The 23256-nt window shown below is 41.1% G+C and overlaps 1 protein-coding gene across 1 annotated transcript in view; it reads right to left on the bottom strand.

Moving 5' to 3' along the window:
* Positions 1–21864, bottom strand: part of RANBP17 (RAN binding protein 17) — a 158598-nt gene extending 136734 nt beyond the window's left edge. The window contains exons 1-12 of the mRNA XM_069869431.1: positions 21822–21864; positions 18121–18267; positions 17117–17207; positions 15803–15969; positions 11786–11851; positions 11135–11239; positions 8762–8927; positions 7016–7089; positions 6427–6546; positions 6035–6181; positions 4773–4945; positions 2072–2265 (exon numbers count right to left, since the gene is read on the bottom strand). Coding sequence (XP_069725532.1) covers positions 2072–2265; positions 4773–4945; positions 6035–6181; positions 6427–6546; positions 7016–7089; positions 8762–8927; positions 11135–11239; positions 11786–11851; positions 15803–15969; positions 17117–17207; positions 18121–18267; positions 21822–21839 — 1468 coding nt within the window. The 5' untranslated portion in view covers positions 21840–21864. The remainder of the gene's footprint in view (positions 1–2071; positions 2266–4772; positions 4946–6034; positions 6182–6426; positions 6547–7015; positions 7090–8761; positions 8928–11134; positions 11240–11785; positions 11852–15802; positions 15970–17116; positions 17208–18120; positions 18268–21821) is intronic.
* Between the last annotated feature and the right edge of the window lie 1392 nt (positions 21865–23256).

Here is a 23256-nt window from a genome sequence, read left to right as displayed (position 1 = left end):
AGTATGGAATAACATGCAGATGATTTCAACACAAGTACAGAAAAGCATTCAGGTTTATCTGGATTCTCAGTCTTATCAATAAAAACCCAAACATTTGAGTATATAATACAGTCCGAGATCTGACACAGGAAACACTGTGTGACAAGGAACAAGCGATGACTTTTGAGAAAAGAGAAGATGCATGAAAAACACTTCCAAATATCTTCTCATATTGTTCCTGCTCCATTCCTAACGACCTGGAAGGACAGTATCAACTGTCCTAGAACCAACATATTTCCCTGTTTTGAGACCCATGCTTGTTCACAAACAGGACAGTTCCAAAGGAACCCCATCAGACACACTACTCACTGCAGTACAAACAGCGGTTAACTGAGAACACTAAGGGATTGCACCATCATTAACAGAACACTGAGGAGCTGAAGTGCCTAGGGGAAGAGACATCGCTCAAATGAATTCAGCAGTTACAGTTACTCAGGAGTGGCCGTGTGAAGGCTGTATCAAAAAGCAATGGTGAAGTGATGGTTCAAAGAGCACAGCCACCACTTTGGTCAATGATCTTTTTAAAACATAAACCTGTCCTTCCTTTTACAAATTGCAGTTATTTTTTTGATGATAGCCCTCTTAGCAAAATATCAAATAGGTATGACTTCTTCCTTTCTTTTATACCTTCACTATTTAAAATTTTCAGTGAATTTGCATTTGCAATTACTGAGGCAGAGAGTATTTTATTTTCTTTTAGAAAATAATTATTGCTGTAATAATCTGCAATTATGGTTTATAACAGCAATAACCCCAAAGAAATCAGTCATTACCATAGATCACAAGTAATCATTAACTACTGTTAATGACCCGTTTCTTGGGGATTATTGTTTTAGTAAACCGTGACCGCATCACTATTGATACAGAGAGCAAGACAGTACAATAAAATGAGATCTTAATATTACATTAACTTATTTTGTAACATTAAAAGCCATTAAACATCTAAATTTAACTATGTATATCTAGGGTGTATAACAGTTATTCTTCAATATGAGCACAAATATTTAGTCTGCAGAAAAGAAAGACAATATTTAAACTGCATCAAATGTTTTCAAATATGTATCTGCAATCCCCAGAACACTGATACTGAAAGATTCCAGCTGATGGTGTCCCTTTGGCCCCTCCATGACTGGGGAATGGAGTATAAATCCAGACTGCAGCTGGTCCATGAGATCAGGTCATTAATGGAAGTTGTCCCAAACAAAAGCTGATAGGCACGTGGAAGAAAGTGGAATTAATAAAAAGGATAAGAGCAGGTTTTATATAAATCAGTGAAAAAATAGCTCCTATGCAGAAGAATATCAGCATATTCAAACTGTCAACAGAAGAAGAGCAAAATAAATGACAAATATTTAATAGCATGCAAAGGAACAGCTGTATTATGCAGTAACCTCTCACCTTTTCAAAACAACACCACTTATTCATATAAAGATGCAACAGTCTTAAGATAACTATATTAGGAAAGAACCAGTAGTTCTAAAAACAATTTAAGTGAGAGACAGAGAATATCAGAATAGGTATATGAAAAAAAAAAGTAAAAATTACTTATTTTTACAGCTTATACTACAATAGATTACGAAAGTGTCTTGAAAGTTAGGCAATCCTTCTTAAGAGAGCTGTACAAAATAAATTAAGGTTTTTAATGTTATATCAATTTTTTTAGAAATAGGTAAGTGCAAAGAGAACAAAAGTCTACATCATCGTTTTCAAAAAACATTGACCAACTTGCAGCTGGTTCCCATGAGGGCATCTGAGGCACTAAAGCGCTGATTTTCAGAAATTATAAGTTTTTATAGCTCTCATGCCTATATTCTAAAAGATGGAACAAGATGTTAAAACAAATACACTAACTACCAACATATCCTATTTAATACAAAGACAACTGGTGAAAATGTGGTGCAAGGTGATCTGGGTCATGAATTCCCAGTCTGAGAAGAGGCTTAGGTTATCTGCCATAAGATCACCACTCTTTTCCATAAACAAGTATTTTTGGCACATAAAACACAGTCTAAAAATTAAATTAAATACTAACCTTCCTGAACTGTGATTTCTAATGGATTCCTACTAGAAGAGTGCAATAGTTTTTGGTAGTTTTGTGCATTTTGGTCAAACAACTGTAGAAGAAGTGTAGAGGTCTTTTCGTATTCACACCTGCAAACTGTGCACAGTTGCTCCAGCTGCTGGGAAACTGTAGCTGTGTCATCCAGTGGATCTTCTAAACCATCTCTGGAATAGAGATAAAAAGTAACCACTTAGCCACTATTACTTAAAAGCTGGTGCTGTTTTCCCATCCAGATCCTTAACCACTGTCACTGAATTGCTGAACGATAAAAGACTTCGCAACCGGTGAATACAAGACAGACAGACATAAGATCTCATTTTGTTATATTACATACATACTCACACACATCTACACAAACACAGAACAGCATTCCGCTTGTGCTTTCCTCTTAACAGATTTTAAAATGCAAAGACAACAGGAGATGAGGGTGGCAGTATGAACACAGAAGAATAATATGGTCTACTGTGCCTGAACATGATATTAACAAGCAGCATCCTTCTCAGAGGATGATGGGAGGAAAGAATGGAATACTTAGTAGAAATATGTTTTTCATATTCATCAAATTAAGCGCAGGAGTATGACATCAAAGTCAACAAGCAAGCTTCAGAAGAATTCCATGCAACTGCTTTATAAATTTTTATTTTGCTGTCACCCTGTGGAATGCCTATAATAAAGTGACCAATAGCTCATGCTATTAAATGTAACTATACCCCTTTCACAAATCACAGTATGAAAGGTTTCTTCATCAGGAAGTTACTCTCTTGTTGCACAGGCAATAATCAATTAAAATCCTAATGTTCAAGATGGGTCAAAACAGACCTTTTCTCAGGTATTTAGAAATATCTCAAATAAATACATGAAATTTTCTCCTTCAGGTTTCTAGAAAAGCATCCTCTTGTAGACCCTTTGGAAAAGAACCATGAATTCCTCAGACAACATTACTCAAAAGGGAGAGCAGCTATGCAACCCTCTCAAAAAGGCAAAAGTGACTTTCCTTTCACTCTTTCAAGCTATTTCCTTCATTGCCTGAAGGACCAGCTAGACAGCTCCTGAATGGAGAGGAATGCTATCAGCTATACCTGTTTGCAAGAAAAACAGTCACTCCAGAAAACAGGACTTGTTTACAAAGACATTGATTAAACTCCTTGGAGCAAACGGAAAAAGTTTTATAGAACCAGCTGCCAGACAATCCACAATTCTCAAGAATGGTCTGGAAGGTTGATACCCAAGTCTACAGTTGATATTGCTGTTTTCAGGAATGCCACAACTGAGGCTCTTCATCACAGAAGAGAATAAGACAATACCACTGTGGTATACATATCAGTTGGAGCTAGGAATGGATACACGCCAACAGCATTACCAAGACTGACTTAATAATACTACATGCTGATAGAAGAGAACATCAAGACTTTCCTCATCTTTTCCCTATAGGCTTTTTTTCACTGATTAGAAAGCTTACTCCTCCACAAGGACAGCAAGGACATCCAGAAGAACCTCATCAGTGCCAAACAAAGAAACTAGATTTTCAGTACTGATGGTGATGCTGTTGAAAACAACAGCACATTTCAGTGGACCTGGTGATGCCTGATGGTTTGATGCAGAAGCTCAGCTTCAAGTCTGGAAGTAAATATGTAGAGAAGAAGGCTGAGACATGAAGGTGCCAACAACAACATGAAGACAACTTAAAAATGCCAAAAGAATTGTAGACTGGTTGAGGAAAAAAACTCGGGAAAACTGACTGCACTTGCAATCAGACGTTTGTCCTTGCCTATCCTCACATTGGAACTCTGGAAGCTCCTCTAGGCCCTGGTTAAGTCTTGCTCCTGAGACAATGATAGAGAAGCCGATGATTTTGAACCACTAGGAAGTCAGCCCTTAACATACCTATGGTGATGACATAGGGCAAATAACACCAACTGTAGCTTGGTCAGTAAACAGCAAAATGACAGGTTACAAGATTTGCAGACAAATTTTGGCTAAGCTGAGACAAAAGGATAAAGTTGAAGCTGAAGGCACTTCTTCACAGAAACTGAATATGACGTTATGTCAGTACTGTGAAATTGAAAAGGAAAAGCAGATGTGGCTTGTTGTGCAGCCCTGTAGCCTGACAGGAGATTTACCAGCAGGAATTCATAAAAACCTCTGGAGAAAATTAAATCCTTTCAGCAAACTTTTTTTTTCTTATTTGCTATATTATAGTGTGGACCATAAGGTCATTTACTTAGTTCAAATCTTCTTTCTAATGCTTTAAGTTGTTTAAATTGGCCAATTTCAATCTTTCTAGTCTCTGGCTTGTTCTATTTGTTCTCACCCTTTCCTGTGCATGAGGTTCATTCTGCTTTCTACCCTCCATGGCCCTAGAAAGTGATTCACAGAGCAGTACAGAAAACACACCACAGATGATCAAGACAGTTAATTTAGATAGTCTTAAAAAAGGGGGAGAGGAGAATAGGCTTTTTTCAAAACACAAAGGCCTGTGAGAAGAAAAACAACTAGAATTTACATTTGATTTTAGCCTGGATTTAATAGGAAAATGGAGTAAAACTATATCAGCCAATTAAGATAATCTAAAGTAATCAACATGGTAAACAGAACCAGTTTTTAGATTTTAAATATAAATAAAATTATAAACATTCCATATTACAGTTTAAAGTTGCAATTACAAGTTTACCTTATAACTACAGGAACACATTCCAGTCTAGAAGTAATATAAGCTTTTGTTATCTCGGGTGCATATGTATCTAAGAGGTGGGGTTCTGCCGTTTTCACAAAGGGCACAGATGCTACCATTCTTTGCCACAGTGTTAGCAAATAATGAACACTATTTGGAGCGAACTCCCAGTGCTATAAGAAAACAAAACATACTTCTGTTAAAGCATCCCAGTGTGAAATTGTAGTTGAGAAACACGGTGCTTTAATCTTATGTAGTCTGATTCATTAACATAACTGTGGGAGGATCCAGTAAGAACCTAGACACACTACTATAAAGTAGGTTGCAAATTACCACCAGGCACTCCCACCTCCTTCAAGTGAAATCCATGATTCCAAACTCGGAGATAGGCCTAAATTCTTACACAGTGCATCGTGAGATTTAAGCACTATGGGGGTGCCATTTAAATATCTTAAGTGTTGAGGGGGAACCTGCCTAAAGCAACCCAACGGGAGATGAAAAGAAAATGCAGCTCAAACTTCTTTTCCAAGCTTATGGAGCTGCCATTGGCAACTCAGGAATTCAAAGGTCAAAATCTTCTCCTAGAGGTCACTATCTCCAATCTTTATTCTGAAGATCAGAGAAAGACTCTGGAGGGAATGGTAAAATAACCACTGTAGTAGTACTCAAACCGTGTGCATTCCTTTATCTTGGTGTGTTTCAAAAACAGACCTGCAAAATTTTTAACACTGAGAAACCCCCGATCCTGTGATACGTGTTCTTCTCATACAGATACAGGCCCCTCAAAAATTTAGGAATTATTCCACATTGTTTCCAGAGCCAGCTCAGGTGGGAACTTTGCACTTAGTAGCTCATCATACACACAACTCTGAGTGCACATATACATGCACAAAAGCAAGACTCAAACCCCAGCCAATATAGGCACTTCGGAGCTTACATGGAAGCACAGGTATAAGCACTTTAGGGTTGGATAACAGGTTTAATTGGCTGGATTTCTTTTGAGGGTGAGGACTAAGGCTGGAGGATTAACATCCATCCACCTTCTACTTCAGTTGTCATTTGCTTCTTTAAATCTGCTCCCATTTCTCTCCATAGAAAGAGTGGGAAACAGTTCTAAAGAATTTAGAAATCTGCTATCTTACGTCACTAACAAAATCTATTTTTATGCAAAAACAATCTCCTCAAAACACACCAATGCAGAGAACCAGGATCAGTCCGCTTTGCCATTCAAGAGCTGAAGAGCAGACTGTATATAGACTTACCTGTAGGCTAGTAATAGTAAAATTTGCTATAAGCTGGATAACCTCTGGGTAATCTTTCACCATTACTAGTTCTCCCAGTTGATAGTTCGTCCTCAGCCGAGCCAAAAACCGACAGAACTCATGGTAATTACCTGGATCAGATAAACCCTAAATTTGAAGAAGCAAAATTTTAAAAGCTAAAATTTCTATTAGATTAAGTTGTTAAGAGCACTACTGATAAATTATTTGCTTAGAGGTTTTGCTAATGTTTTCAATAGAAAAATCAAAGTAAATGCGTGTGTGTCTGGAAGCTGTTTTGATACATTCAGTAAATTAATGAAGACTAACTGGAAAAATGAATCCATAGCTGTTTTAGCATTTTCAAATAAAGAAAATTAAAATTAAAAAGATACCTGTGGATTTTCAAGAATCTGTTTCACTCCTTTGATTAGATTACCAAGATATTTGGCACGTTCTGGATTGCTGAATAAAGATCTCCTTGTAGAAGCAAACTGAACTAAACAAGAAAGTGCCTGAAGAATAACAAAAAAACACCTCTGTTAGCTTAAAAAAAAAATCTTAAACTTTCAAAATGATCACCCCTTAAAGCTTGGAGCAATCCAACTCACTGCTGTCTGTAGTGCATTCCGTGAGTGAAGATTATTTTTGCAGCAATGCCTATACAACCATTGAACACCAATATGGCTCAGTTTTACAATTCCCTTTTACAACAGCTCCTGAATTCATCAAAATAACTGGGTGGACATTTGCTATGTGGCTGAGTAGTGCTGAGCTGGGGGAGGAAAGATTCCAATGCCTTCAGATTCAGAAATGAAAACTGGGGCTTAAGTTCAAAGAAAAGACAATGTGACTGGGCACTAAGCCAGGGGACTCTATAACATGCTAACGCACAGACTAAAACAGCGTTATTTGGACAAAGTATAGATGTAAAAAGACTATTTTCCGCAATTACTTGTGTGTAAATCACTACGTGTCACTTACAAACTGAGACAGCATTGGTGGAAGGGAATGATACAACTCAAAAAACAGGTCCAAGGTCTCTGGCTCCAGGAAGACTACGGAAAAAGATAAGTTGGATTTACACTCTCTACAAGCAATAATTCAGTATCTTTATTTTAATAGAATAATCTTTTTAACAAAATAGTGACATATCACTGTAGTTGAGAATAAATTATGACTAGATGCACTAATCAGTTCATTGTACAATATTAAACAAAGCGCTATCCTCTCTTTAATCACATTTAGTCTGTCCTATAGCTCATAAATAATACTTCCCTTAAACTGCAGACAATGCAACACTTTGTCAGTTGTTCACAGAATGTTCTTCTGTAACAGATGTACGCAAACTGATTCCTTCAGTTTACTACAGTAGTACACTAAGACAACACAGGTTCCACATACTAAGGACTGATTTAGTCTGCATTTAAACAAAACACAAATTTCTAACAGAAGTTCCAGAGGCTATCCTGAAGTCTATGAACCGATAAACAGAAAAAATAGATTTACTGACTTTTACCAATTGTTTTTTTTAATTGAGTGACCACCTCGCGATGGAATCCCATCCAATTAACTATAACATTAATGATTCTATGAAGGGGTAACAACAAGGTACAAAAAGTTCACCAATAACTCATAACAAGTAATCCCACAAATAAAGTGACATTTTAAAGTTGTTGCATTTATAAGCGTTATTTAATACAAAGACATGGGTAAAATAAAGCATCACAATAACAAAGGTTAACTTCCCTAGGCACTGTTTGTGTTTAATGACTACAGAGATTCCTCCAGGGATGATTTAAAGTAGCTAAACTAAAAGCTTGGGAAATCCTACCCCCTCCTCCTTCCTAGAGGGTTTCAGAAAGTTACTGTCACTTGCCCAAATTCAGTCTTTTGTCGGTTATTCCCTGCCTGCCTTGTATTATTGCTCTTCACTCCTCATGCTGAGATTAGAGGCTACACATTAATGGAAAAGGAACAGAGTCATGCACGGAAACTGATAAGAATAGGACAGTTGAAATAAGGCAGAATATCAAACACTAAAGTGTCTCGCTATACAGGTAAGCTAGATTTAAACCTCCCAACTTGGGTATGGGAAACTGTGGAGCTGCTTCAGCAAGACATAACAGGCTTCCAATCAGGCTCATTTATTTTGCTAAGAAGCAGGAAAAATTAGCCTACAAGGAGCTCCACGCTGCTAGTGCTGAACTGTGCCCGTTACCCAAGGTAATTTCATTAAAGCTAGCAGGGACATATTTACACCAGGCTGCCATCTGCACTGTGTAAGCCCAGGAAATCGAACCTCCTGAGCGTGAGAGCCACAAGGCAACCCTTCTGCCACCTGCATTAACAGGCTCCCACACTAGAGCAAACAAACACACTAAAACATGTCACACAGTATTCTCATCAGGAAGAAGGCAAGAGAAAACAGACATGCTACAAATGCTGCACTTCTTCGAGGCGTTCTATGCCAGGGATGAGAACAATTATTTCGTATCTAATTCGAATAGTTTGATTTACTGTGAATATCTATGTTATAGACCACATTTATTACTTCTGTCTGCAAAAATAACAAAAGGAAAAGTGTGAGAGAAAGAGGTTTACCAATAACTCACCAGCAAAAAACTCTACTCCACATTAAAAATTATTTTATATTTGCAAGTATTGCGACAACAGAAGTTACACAATCCACGGGACGTCAGACTACTAACAGGTATGATCCTTCCTTACTTGTTCTCCAGCTCGTTGGAACCTGCACAGTGCACAGGTCATCTGCAGATTCATCAGCTGAATTTCCAATGAAATCAAAATTAAGACAGTTTAGTACAAGCTTCAAAAGTTGCATTGCTAGACTTTGCTGCTGTTGGTCCTGAAGGGTCAAAGGTTTTGCCAAGAGCTAAGGAAAAAAGAAACCTGGTTAGGTCGCCTGCATAGAACATGCTTTGAAAACAATTTTGAAAAGGAAAATGGTTGGATATAAAACTGCAAAGTTCACAGCAACAGAACACATACTAAGAGAAAATCACATCCTTCAACAATAAAAGGTATAATCTTTCCTTAAAGGTAAGGGGAAAATCATTATTACTGCCTCGGAGATATCTTCCCTCTCAAGTTAAAGCTCTGAGACTTATGACTTTTAAAAGCCTGGTGAAATAATCCTTTTGAATAAAATACTGATGGGTGAAACTCAGCACCTCACTGATAGTGTCTGTTAAAACAGTGCTTACATTCACTGCAAAAATTAAACTGTAAGGTCTCATGTTTTACTCTTTGGGTTATTCCAGCCCAATGTTGGGTATTTGTCACATCATCATACAGGTAAAAAAGCTCTCAACCACTGGTCATTTTTCAGTTTGATGTTCAGGCTGCTGTATGAGCATGCATTCACAGTTAGCGTACTCAAAGACTGTTCCTTTGGTAAGCCTAGGAAAAACTAGCATTAAAAACCAATGATGTGAACAGTCTGTAATCTGAATGTAGGTCTTTAACACCTGTATAATACAGCTATCAGCATCTCTATTCCTTTATAACCTGGGCAACATCAGAATAAAGAAGTACTTTGTTATCATAACAAGCTCCTGGGATTTGTAAGTCTACACTCAACATACTGTGCAGAAGAACACATTTTTATTGATCCCCTTCTGTAATTATAATAATTTAAATATCATTTTTTGTGAAAGAAATTACTACCTCCAGACTACACACAACGTAAAGGCACTGTAAACAAACATCACATTCGTGAGTTACTGATGCAGTTTATGAATGTTAAAAGGAAAACTAATATAAATTTGCGTAGAAAAACAATAAAACAAATGTAAGTGCAACAACTTTATCTAGTTCATCTGCTCCTTAGTTAGATGGGAAGTCTTTCTCTCAAGTTCCTTAACAAAATGCTTCTAAATTTAGATGATGGTAATTAAAATCACTTGTGTTTCACTAGGTGCCTCATTACCTTGATAATAACAGTTGCACCACATCAGAATTGTCCCTAAATTATGAATTTGGCTTTGAAATTAACATTGAATTCCTGTATGACTTGTATAAACAAAACCTGTTTTGCCACCAGTCCTCTGTAACTTTTAAACTCTTGGGATCATCTTAGTGATTTCACATTTGTCAGTTAAGTGCATTTTTTATTATTATAGACACTAAAATATTTCTGAAACCAGCTTCCTATACTAAAGTTGGCATTATAAAGACACTAATTATATTTTCTTTGCAGTTCTGTCTCAAAATCTGTGTGATGTCACTTGGACAACACCTTCAACACTTGAGAGACTAAAAAGAATACCTGTAGATCAGCTGACCTTGAAGAAAGCCATGAAGCAGCTGCTGCAGGACACAGGTTCTTACAAATATTTATTATTTTGATACGTAATGGGGTTTAGCTCAGGTGACTTTCAAAATAAGCTGCTCTTAAGCCCCAAAGGTTGCTTCAGATTCAGAGAACTAGAATGGTACCTCCTGGTGCTGCTTCCACTGCTACGGAAGGCCATGACCAGCACAAAGCAGGAAGTTCGAATTCCAGCTTTGATCTCAGTTCAACCTACCTGGTCCTGATAGACCCATCTTACAGCACACTGCCCTCCACCATCTCCTGTCAAGGCTCTGGAGGGGCCGCAGCCTGAATTCCCCAAAAACGTTACAGAGAGGATAAGGGAACTAGTGAAGGAGAAAACCATCTCGGCCAGATTTGACTGCGCTGCCATACCACAAGACAGAGACTCACTTGTCTATCTTCTTGGTCACTCCTAGCTTAACAAATAATCCTTCTAGCAAACACTAAGATGTAGGCTCAGCGAAACCGAGATACAATTAAATTAAGAAAAACATCAGAAAAGAAGACAAGCTCAGGATTTAGACAGTTCATCCTTTACAGCAACATATAAAGAGAGAGAGATAGCACAGAAAGGAAGATTGTGTGAGAGGAAGAGATATGAAGGAAGGAAGATAGGAATCTTGGAACGTTTTCTGGTCACTTGAGCTCAACTGCGTGTCATAATTAATTTTAAGTACAGAATTCATTGACTCAGAAAATATTAAGGACTCAAACTGGAACAATTACAATGTTAACAATTTTGGTTCAACTATAAAGAGCCTCACCTCCTTCAAAAGGGAGCAAGCGAGAATCAGTATGTTCTTCAGAGAGGTGTCACGGAACGAGGTAGCTATTTTACGATGTTTTGCTGAAGGTCTTGAATAATCAACCTGAGAAAAGTGAGGACATAATAAGCACCACTCCCTTCTTTGCTAAACCTAGTTGACAGTATACCTGGCAGATTAATTCTTTGATACTACAAAAGAAAATTATGGTCCAGCACTAGCTAGACATCTCGACAGCTTCCTGAAGTGTCTCTTTTTTTCCCCTTCCAGGTCATCTCCCTTTCTGGATGGAAAGGTCTGAGACACTTCCTCAGGTAAAAGAAAATGCAGGCAAAGAAAATCATTAGCAGAAGTACAAGTGGAAAAGTTGATCATTCACTTTGCTTCATTAGTTCTAGTGACTGTGATGAGGGAAACTTTGCCCTGTAGCAGATATGGTATCTGGTACAGGTAGAGTCCCTGCACCAAGCATTTATTGTCTCTTTTTATGTTCTGGTGGGGAGAGAAAGGTGTGTCAATCTCTTCACATCTAAGAAATGTTTCTCCAACCATGTTTATGAAGGGCAGAAACATTCCACACACTCCTTTATCAGCAATGCAAACACCCCTTAAAGAAAGAAAAGAAAAAACCAACAAACCAAACATGCTTACTAGGTTCATTTCCTGAGTCAGTTCTGAGAGAATCATTACTCCTATTATATAATGGTCCACAGTGCCCTACAGAAAAAAAAACAGACAGGATTGCTCAAAACATCACAGCTTGTATTTAGTGTTTTCCAACATTTCTAGAGTCAAGTAGAATTTTTAGGCTAGATATCCTAAGCTGTTTAGAAGGCTTTTGTGCCAAATTTCATCAATGTTAACAGAACTGGACCTTCAAACTCCCAAATCAGCTCTGGAAAAAACCCTCATCATAAATTTTAAGAATTGTCTGACAACAAAAACCCACCTGAAAACAGGCTCTGAGTAACCACAACCCAGAAAATCGCTATCATACATTTGTCAAAGGTCTGTTCAGTAGTCTAGAATTGGTAAGGCAAACTGTATGAAATTTAAACCATCAATGAAAATTAACCATGGATGATCACAGGGCACTCTCAGAACAAGAAATATTTCAAAATGCTACCTATAAAAAAATGCATCATTCTTTTCCCTGTACAGTCATATATGATGCTTTGGTTTGAACTGAATGATATATTCCATCTCTGAGAACTTGTGTCTTAAAAAGTAAGGCAGTAGGTGTCAAAAATTTGCATCTGAGGGTGTGATCCAATCATCAGTATTTAAGCTCTTTGGAATGTTACCAAATGCTCATACAATGTAGAATCTTGCATTTAATGAATAAAATTTAGCTGCCTTCACCGAGCTACGACCAAGCATTTCTAGAAAAATCACATCCGCTTTGTTAAAAGCAATTAAAATCAACTGCAATTAGGCCTTACCGCTGAGTCAGGGGGAAGATCTCTACGTCTACCTTCACAGCTGCAACTCGCAGCTCCCTTGGTGTCCAAAGAGCAATGTCATCCCTGCCAAAATCCCCCTGACAGTTTTAACAACCACACTCATTCTCACAACACTGAAGATCACTCAGAGTTAAAATAATGAAGAATCTGCCTGCCTATTGAGGGATCCAATTTCTCACTCTCCTCTCGTTTGTATTACCACTGGCACCAAAGCAAATCAACACTGAAAATCTCAGAGAACTCTCAGGCAATGTGTAAATAATTGCCCTCTCTGCATTTAGCAAGATTAAACACCTTATACTGTAATTTGAACACTTCTACATTTCAGATTCTTAAAACACTCTACGTGAAGGCTCCTTAGCCCACATGAACCAGCACAAATGGAAAATGCAGCCTTCCCTTTTTCACAGGGGTGTGGTGAATTATGAAGGAGTAGGGAACAGGACTGCAGACCTAGCTGCTAATCCCTTTTTCTATATGAAACCACCCTTAAATTCACATAGGCTGAACTTCAATCTGGAATGCTAATGCACATGTATTTGAAACTATCATATACTAATTATTAACATACCCTAGTATTGTTTAGGGATTATTTTTTCAATTTTTATCTAAAATTTAATTCACTAGTAGATCTATGGCTTCATTTTCTTTTCTGCAAGAATTCTTAATTTAACTAAAGAAATCTCGTAAGAAGCTAGATTTTGTATTTAAATCTCTACTTTTAATGAGCTGCACGCTGCAGAGTCACACTGCAATCATTTTAATAATAAATGCAAAATCCAATTACAGTACATTCATAAAAATAACTGCAAAATGGTGGAGAAGTATGCTTGAGTTTGTTTTTAATAAACAGAATATTGCAACTTATCTTTTATTAGACATTCCCAGTGTAACTCAAAAAGGACATTAACTTGAATGGTATCATAAACAAAGGAATACTAAAAAACACCAAACAAGAAACGAACAGTTCAACTTCATATATTTTTTTGCTAGTATCACCAACACATACACACATCATGGACCACTTTGGAAGTAAATCTCCAAATATCTAAAATTTTCTGATCATTTTTTCTCAAAATAAGTACTAGCCTTCAGGTTCACACAGACACTTAGAAAGATTGATCTGTATTAACTTTTTACACATAACAGCTGTCTCCTAGAAAGCTCTGTATAGATGTCAAATGTATGAAATCCAAGTCTGGCTCACAACTCATGACATCCATTTTCTCCAAACTTACTTCATAGAATATAAAGATGTCCTGTATCTTCAGTCACTGTGTCTGACAGCTCTAGATATGACACGTTAGTTTGCAGAGTGAACAGTTTATAGTGAATGACCATACCCTGACATTAGGGGAAATCATTTCCAGTTTTGAAATACTATGCACCAAGACCACCTTCCTATCCAGTAACGCATCTTCTTTGTAACAGTGACCAATGCAGTGGGGGGACAGGAAATAACGTGGAAGGAATGTAAGACAGGAACATTCCTGCCTCATGTAATTACTGGAAAGGGAAGATGAGTGACCTTTCTTCCTATCCCTATCTAGAATGTAAAAGCTTTGTGATATGTTAGATTTAAATACAAATGCTAAAATAGTTGAAGTTATAAAACACACCAGATCCATTATCTATCTCCCTCTGTTGTACCTCATAATTTTACGAGACACAGGAGGCCTTTTTTACCCCTTTCTTTCACTTCTCATCACATGTATAGAGAGAGAACACATGTATGCAGGTATCTAAGAACACCCCAACCCTCCAAATATCAGTCATCAATTTTTCCTTAACTGAAAAAGAAATGGGGCAAACGAGGACCAGAAGCACACAAGAAACACATACAGTGCTTTGCCACTGTGTGTGCCACAGTTCTATCTTTACACAAGGTTTCCTTAGTCACTTCAGAAGCAGGGGGTGTCTAGTGATTTCTGCTAAAAGCAAAAGTGCAGGCGATGTTCCACTTCTTATCTAGAAAGCAATAACATAAGACCACAATAGTGGACATTCCAACAAATACTTTATAAAGGTGTCTTTGATCAGGGCTGCATGACAGACACTTGAAAAAATACATTTGAACAAATTCTAAAACTGATCAGCACAGTACCAGTACTGGTGCAGTGTCAGCGTTTCTAACCAGAGCTAACACTATCAGAAATGCATCTCCACAAAAATTAAGGCATTAAATAGAATGGCTTTACAACGGGGCCTGATGTTTTACAATCCGTACTGTGAAAATGTGCTTTGGAAAAAGAAAACCCCATGACAACACTATGAATACTGCGTGGCAACAGAACACTCAAACTCAAGTATTGAACCTGCTTTAGAATCATAGAATCATAGAATAACCAGGTTGGAAGAGACCCATTGGATCATCAAGTCCAACCATTCCTATCAAACACTAAACCATGTCCCTTAGCACCTCGTCCACCCGTCCCTTAAACACCTCCAGGGAAGGTGATTCAACCACCTCCCTGGGCAGCCTGTTCCAGTGCCCAATGACCCTTTCTGTGAAAAATTTTTTCCTAATGTCCAGCCTAAACCTCCCCTGGCGGAGCTTGAGGCCATTCCCTCTTGTCCTGTCCCCTGTCACTTGGAAGAAGAGGTCAGCATTCTCCTCTCCACAACCTCCTTTCAGGTAGTTGTAGAGGGCAATGAGGTCTCCCCTCAGCCTCCTCTTCTCCAGGCTAAACACCCCCAGCTCTCTCAGCCGTTCCTCATAAGGCCTGTTCTCCAGCCCCCTCACCAGCTTTGTTGCTCTTCTCTGGACTCGCTCCAGAGCCTCAACATCCTTCTTGTGGTGAGGGGCCCAGAACTGAACACAGGATTCGAGGAGCGGTCTCACCAGTGCCGAGTACAGAGGTAGAAGAACCTCCCTGGACCTGCTGGTCACACCATTTCTGATACAAGCCAAGATGCCGTTGGCCTTCTTGGCCACCTGGGCCACTGCTGGCTCATGTTCAGTCGCTGTCAACCAACACCCCCAGGTCCCTCTCCTCCAGGCAGCTTTCTAGACAGACTTCTCCTAGTCTGTACCACTGCATAGGGTTGTTGTGCCCTTTGCTTCTTCATTGTAGGGCAATGTTTTAAGCAATGCTCTTCACACTTTTTCCACCCAAGTATATAACAACAAAGTGACATCACAACACAATCACTAACAGTAACAAGGTCCAAACAGATATAACAATGGTGAATGATTGTTTCCTACCTGCAAAAATTTTTTTACATCAGCAATAATCTCTCTGAAGATGAGCTGATCTTTCAGCACCTCGAACCATCCTGATTTTGTGATTTTAGCAATGACTTGAACAAGAGCTTGGATGACAAAAGGAGCCAGTTTGGGCCGAGATGCCACATAATTCAGAATGTAATTTCCTGTAAAGTAGCATTTTCAAATCAGCAACACACGTCTTCTCTGAAGAAAATGAATTAAATGGTTCTAACAGAAACTTAAGACATGGATTTTTTAAAAATATATATTCTTATGGTTAGTACAATCACTGTAAGTTAGGTCAAATCATTAAATAGAGCTAAACATTTAGTAACACAAAGCACATAATGTACACGACACTGGCAGGTAAAACAGCAATTTTTCATTACGGTCCCATCTACTGAGCACTGATTATTTCACTGCATAACAGCAGCTCTCAGACACCTCAAGACAGGTGAAAAGTTTTTCAGACAAGAGTCTCTACTGAATGTTTCCAACACAATCTCGAAAATCCCTTGGGGTAATGGGCATCATAGCTGCAGAAACTCCTCTCTAACTAGAAGGAATTTAACCTGTTCCAAATGCCATTGAAACGTACAAAATTAAAGCTGAGTAAAGTTATTTACTACCTAAAGAACACTGAATTTTATTCATCAGAAGCAACAGATTCTCAGCCACATATTCAGAGCACTATCACAGAACTGATACAGCAGGGCAGACTTTCTAAAAATCCAGTGTGAATCATACACTCCTTGTGCAAAGCCCTTCACTATTAAAGCCCTAACACATACTCACTTACTCTTATATGATACGTCAACAACTTTAACACAGATCCTAAAACGGAAGGACAATTTTGTAGGATTCTAATCCTGCAAATAAGATCTTGCCCTGGTCTGCCTTTACAAGTGTTAAGAGCAGATCATAAGCAGTGTTACATGTCACTGACTGCTGGTGTACCAACATGTGTCACTTTCACACATTATAAACATGAACCAAATCTCTTTAGCATCTTGTGGGATTAAATACAAAGCCTATCTTGAAAAACTAGTCATTTTTTTGAAGTATGAAGTAATCTGAGCTAACATACTTCGAAATTGGGAAATCTTCTTTGTGAACTAACTGCAGAGAAAAGATGACAGAGCTCACAGTCACCCTTATGCTCACTCTCTCACAATGCCTCCCTCACGAACAGCGGGCTTGGTAAATGGAAAGAACTAGGGACAAAAGAGTCTCCACTAAATGATAACTGCACTAACACAAAGTTTTAGATCTATCTAACACAGTGGAATTCTAACCACAAACGTTACTTACGAATGTCAATCCTTTGTTCGACAGGTAATGGAGATGCCCTGCTTACAAGCTTGGACAGGCATGTCGCTGCTAGAAGCTGAGCATAGGACGTCTACAAAAACATATCAAGATATTACTCAGAAATTGGCTAATTAAAGGCAGTCAAAAACTGATAAAAAGTAAAGAAATCAGATCGGTTATCAGTTTTTGGTTATGTTTATTAAGTGAACCAAAAGTTTATAAACTGTTTTAGTAACATCTTCGCTTCATTACAAACAAACATAAATTACAAAACACTAATAAAATAGTGGAAATATAAACCCTTTCATCTAAAAGTAACTTCATTATTTAGTTTTGCAACTCGTTTTTAAATCGCTTGATAATTTAAAACCATGAGATAATTACCATGGGTTCAGTCCTGTATTAAAGATATTTCCAAATGTGCTTCTTCTTTCTCTTTTTGAATGACTTTAAAAACACAGCAAGAATTATAGTAGACTTAGCATGGACTAACAAACAAGAATCAATTCCCCTATCACTTTATCTAGTGTTAATCAAGAAATTAAACCCTAAAAATGAAAATTAGGAATGATAAGACAATGTTTAGACTGACAGATAACAGATTAGTGGCTCAAAAATTTGCTTAATACAATTTTTTCCATTGTAACTAATAGCTAGAAACAAGAACAAGGTGATGTTCAAACACCAGCTTATACTACACTGTCCCCTGACACTGCTCTACAGATAACAGAGTCCTTGATTACAACCCTTCTGAAAGTGCTGAAAGCTAAGATGCTTTCCCTTTTTTTTCCCATTATCTCTAATGCAACATATCATCACTTCTACAAAGACCACCTCCAAATGAAAAAAATCTAGAATCATTTATGAAACAGAATATGTACAAAACAGGGAAAAGCATTTTGCCTTCAGTGTACTGACACGGTAATGGCCCACGACTGAGAAACCTATGTGCACTTCCACAAGCATGATTACATTTACAGATAACACTTCTTTCAGTTACTTACTGTTCCTTGTTCTAACAGAAGCTGACATTGGCTAAGACATTCTGGACTATCAATAAGCTCCAAGAGCACCTTCTCAGCTTGCAGTCGCTGTGCCAGATCAGTTCCTTCATATAGGTGGTTACATAGTACTTCTAATTCTGCCAGACTCTGTTAGGAAAGAACAAATGAAAATTACATGAAGACTTTTCAACCATGTAAAAATTCTTTAGGTGTTTACAAGCATAGATACTATGCCAGTAACACAAACTGTTACCTACTCTAAGCTTTCCAGTTGATTCACATTTAAATTACCAAAAAATAGGTGGCTTTTCGAGCTATGAAGCCAAAAATAGCTCAGACATTTAAGTCGCCATCTCTTATTCTCACTGCTACTGAAGCTTTTTTTTAATATGACACAATCCATTTGCTCTTCTGATGGATTCAGATGGGAAGTCCACAGTTTTTCCAGAGAGGGATGGAAAGATTGAAAACAGTGAACAGTTTGTGCTATGCTACTTGGAATTCCAATAATGCAATTTTAAATGAAGAAAGATCCATGCAATTTAAAGTGAAAATTAAGACTCAAAATCCAAGTGTACACAGAAGAGAAAATACAATACAACACAAAATGCACATAATTGGGGTGAAACATGGGAATAAGGACGTACAGCAAAGATAGTCTTCTGAGATAAACTACAATGCATCTTTCCATAATCAAACAATCCCAATACAATCTGAGAAGCGCAAAAGAAATTATGATGTCACAACCAGCAAAAGTTAAAGACTGTCCTTTATTTCATCTGAAATTTGACTTCCAAGTCTGGACAAACTTGGTAAAAGTCTGAGAAAGTCCAAAATAAAAGTGGGATTGGAGCCCAGTCACCAAGGTCTGATTCAGGCATTAAAATTGTAAACCTCTGATGGACAACAAAGGAAACACACCATAAACTTTTCAAGCAAGCCTGAAAAAAACCCTAGATACTGATCTCAAAAGAAAAGTTGGTTTTTCGGATACTGAGACTGATGGCCTTCAGCACTTTGAAATGCTTTATCTGGACATGCCTGGTCTCAGGAGACTGTTAGGACAAAGTTTCTTAGTGGTAGGCTCAAGGTATGGCCAGAAACAGCTCAGAATTCTCAGACTGCTCACGAACTTGGTAGATGTTCTTTGGGTTGTATTTTATGTGTGGTACTGAGGAAATGTGCTGATTTTCCTTGATTCAGATAGCGAATCCCAAAAATACAACCTTAAATCAGCAAATACAACCTGGAATGAAAAAATACAACCACCCTGTGTATGATGGCAACTCAGCCGAGCAACAGGTATTAGTCAACTTTATGGTGAAAAAAATACCCAGAGGAACACAACAAGAGGTCAAAAACTAGCTGTCTATATTAGACAGATATTTTCTTCAAGAAAACAGAAGACTGTCACAATCCCTTTTTTATTGAGAGACAAAACATGTGAAATTATGCTTTCAGACACCTCCTTACCAGTGGCTGAAAGGCGATTCCTAAGAAAACAACAGTGTCACAATGAAGAGGATCTGGCAGTTAGATGCTGGCTGCTTTAAGAGAGTCAGGAGCAGAAACACACCTGTACAGGTGGAATTTTTGATCACAAAGAAGTGTAACTGATTGCAAGAAAGAGATTCACGTCCTGATCAAAAAGGTCGGATGCTGTGATTTTTCTTTCCCCCCCTTGCTTTGTCGTGCTTCCATAACATTCAAGAATAAGCTAAATAAAGTTCTCCAGATACCCCTGGTGACACCTCTCACGCTCTCAGAAGCCTGTGGCAGCTCTCCTAGGAGCCTGCAAACCAGCCAAGGACCCGGCGTTACTCCACAACGACCCAGCAGGCAAGCAGCCAAGCAAACTGGCAGGCAACCAGGTAGGTTCCCGATTAAAGTTTTGCTGACACTGACATATTCCCACAGACATTTTGATGTTAATCAGCATTTTCAGACTGAAAACAATCCACTAAGAAAGTTCCACCGGCTCAAAGCAAGAGCAACAGGATGGGCATGACTGCTGAAATGCTGCAGTTTAAAATACAAAGCATCAGGTGCTGACAAAAGATGTTTTAGGAGTCCTTTTAGGTAGACTGAGTATTTAAACAATGCCTAAAATGGCCTCGGTAGCGCTGCCAGAGCCTGCTGCCATCCATCCAGTGGGATCCCAAGGGATCTGGATAAACGCTCAGCAAGATGCTGTGTGTTTGAGACGCTGTCATCAGTGGCTGATGGCAAGGCTACCTCTGGTTTTCCAAGAAGAAGCAGAGTGGGAAGCATAGCAATGCCTAGGGAAGCATCAGAAGTGCAGGTGCAGTTGGCACACGCAGGCAGGGAGCAGCCACAAATGGAGCATCCCACGTGCTGCTGTGCTGGGAAGCGTGGAAAACCATGCTGGTTAGCACCCATGGCCGTGCTGGTACCAGCACCATGGACACAGTGGTGCCTACACGGCGGTCCAGTAGCCGGACAGCGGCTGCAGCCAGCATGGTACGGCCAGCATCCCTGCACAGACGCCACACCAGTCTCACAGCCTTGAACTGACCCCGCAGCAGCCCCACAGCCCTGAAATGACCCCACACCACCCCCACGGCCCTGAAATGACCCCCCACCAGCCCCACGGCCCTGAAATGACCCCCCCACCAGCCCCACGGCCCTGAAATGACCCCCCCACCAGCCCCACGGCCCTGCACCAGCCCCATAGCTCCACACCAGGCTCACACAGACCCTGCACCAGCCCCACAGCTCCCAATTTGCACAAGACCCACAGCTCCACATTGACCCCACACCACCCTCCACCTGCATACCAGCCCACAGCCCCAAACTTGTGCTGACCCTTCACCAGCCCCACAGCCCCAAGCTGACCCTTCACCAGCCCCACAGCTCCACACCAGCCCCACCCCAGCCCCGCAGCCCCCAGCTCGCACTGACCCCGCAACCACCCCACCGCCCCACATCGACCCCACAGCACCCAGCTCACACTGATCCTGCACCAGCCCCACAGCCGCACACCAACCCCGCACCACCCCACCCCAGCCCCGCAGCCCTGAGCTCACCCCGCACCAGCCCCGCAGCCCTGAGCTCACCCCGCACCAGCCCCGCAGCCCTGAGCTCACCCCGCACCAGCCCCGCAGCCCTGAACTGACCCCACACACCAGCCCCGCAGCCCTGAGCTGACCCCACACACCAGCCCCGCAGCCCTGAGCTCACCCCGCACCAGCCCCGCAGCCCTGAGCTCACCCCGCACCAGCCCCGCAGCCCTGAGCTGACCCCGAACCAGCCCCGCAGCCCTGAGCTCACCCCGCACCAGCCCCGCAGCCCTGAGCTGACCCCGAACCAGCCCCGCAGCCCTGAGCTGACCCCACACACCAGCCCCGCAGCCCTGAGCTCACCCCGCACCAGCCCCGCAGCCCCACACCGGTCCCACAGCTCCCAGCTCGCACTGATCTTGCACAAGACCCGCAGCCCCGCACTGACCCCGCACTCACCCTACACCAGCCCCGCAGCCCCTCACTAACACTGACCCTGCAACACCCCCACAGCCCTGAACTGACCCCGCTGCCCCCAGCCCCGCGCTGATCCCGCACCACCCCACAGCCCCACAACCACCCCACAGCCCCGCACCAGCCCCACGGCCCCCAGCTCGTACCGACCCCGTCCCCTCCGGCCCCCCAGCACCGCCCCCTCTCCCCGCGGCGGCTGCAACTGACCTGGACGCGCAGCGCCATCTTCCCCAGCGGTGCCGGCAGTGGCGCGCGGCCGCGACAGGGGGCGCTGTGACCGCGGCGGGGAGGGCGGGACGAGGGGCGCGGCTAACGCCGAGGGGCGTGGTCTGAGTGAGGGGGCGTGGTCAGAGCCGGGGGTGGGGCCGCAGGCGCCATGTTACCCGCGCGGTCCCGTGTACGTGGTCACTTTCTCCTGACGGAAGGGGCCGTGTTCTTCAGTGGCTCCTGCATTAAGTGCAGCTGTAAATCTCTCTTTTCGTAGAGTCGTAGAATTCCCTGAGTTGGAAGGGACCCACAAGGACCACCGTGTCCGGCTGCTGTCCCTGCTGAGCACAACCCCGACATCCACGCTGAGGGGTGGAGGATGTTGGTCAGGCAGCGTGGCTGCTTCCCTGGGGGCTGTTCCAGGGCTCCACCACGCTCTGGGGGAAAAACCTTCTCCTAAGCCCTTCTCCTAAAGCTCTTCTGAGAGAGCTGGGGTTGTTTAGTCTGGAGAAGAGGAGGCTGAGGGAAGACCTCATTGCTGTCTCCAACTACCTGAAAGGAGGTTGTGGAGAGGAGGGAGCTGGGCTCTTCTCCCAAGTGACAGGGGACAGGACAAGAGGGAATGGCCTCAAGCTCTGCCAGGGGAGGTTTAGGTTGAACATTAGGAAAAAATTTTTCAGGAAAAGGGTCATTGGGCACTGGAACAGGCTGCCCAGGGACGGGGTTGATTCACCTACCCTGGAGGTGTTTAAGGGACGGGTGGACGAGGTGCTGAGGGACATGGTTTAGTATTTGATAGGAATGGTTGGACTTGATGATCTGGTGGGTCTCTTCCAACCTGGTGATTCTATGATTGTATGATAATGTCCAGTTTAACCCTCCCCTGACATTTTCCTGCCATTCCCTTGTCCATCTCTAGAGAGAAGAGCTCAGCATCTGCTCCTTCTCCCCTTGTGAGAAAGCTGCAGCCCATGATGAGGTCTCCCCTTAGTCTCCTCTAGGATGAACAGAGCAAGTGACTTCAGCTGCTCCTCATTCAGCTTTGGGAAGCGCTGGAAGGTTGCTGAGAGTGGAGGAAGCCAAGAATGTTGCTTCAATACGGAGGAGCCAAAGAGGTGGTACTCAGGTGGTTACAGCTGAGTCTGAAAGGACAGATGGCTTGGTTATTCAAAAAAGGAGAAATGCCCCTCTACAGGTATCTATAAAGGATCGAGCAGATAGATTTTAGAACTAGAGTCGTCTAAGTTTCAAGTTGGATGAGATGAATCCCATCTTTGTTAACCACTGGTACACATAACAGGTGGAGTCTGCAGCAGCAAACAGTGTGTGGTTAACGTCGATATCTCTTCTGCAAACAGTCTGATCCGGAGGCACTCTCTATAGAGTTAAAGCAATAATTCAGGGTCAGTGAGGAAAGCCCACCATGCAGATCAGG

The sequence above is a fragment of the Phaenicophaeus curvirostris genome, chromosome 15 (genome assembly GCF_032191515.1).
Source record: "Phaenicophaeus curvirostris isolate KB17595 chromosome 15, BPBGC_Pcur_1.0, whole genome shotgun sequence".
In the NCBI taxonomy this organism is placed as follows: Eukaryota; Metazoa; Chordata; class Aves; order Cuculiformes; family Cuculidae; genus Phaenicophaeus; species Phaenicophaeus curvirostris.
This window is presented reverse-complemented; position numbering and strand designations above follow the sequence as displayed.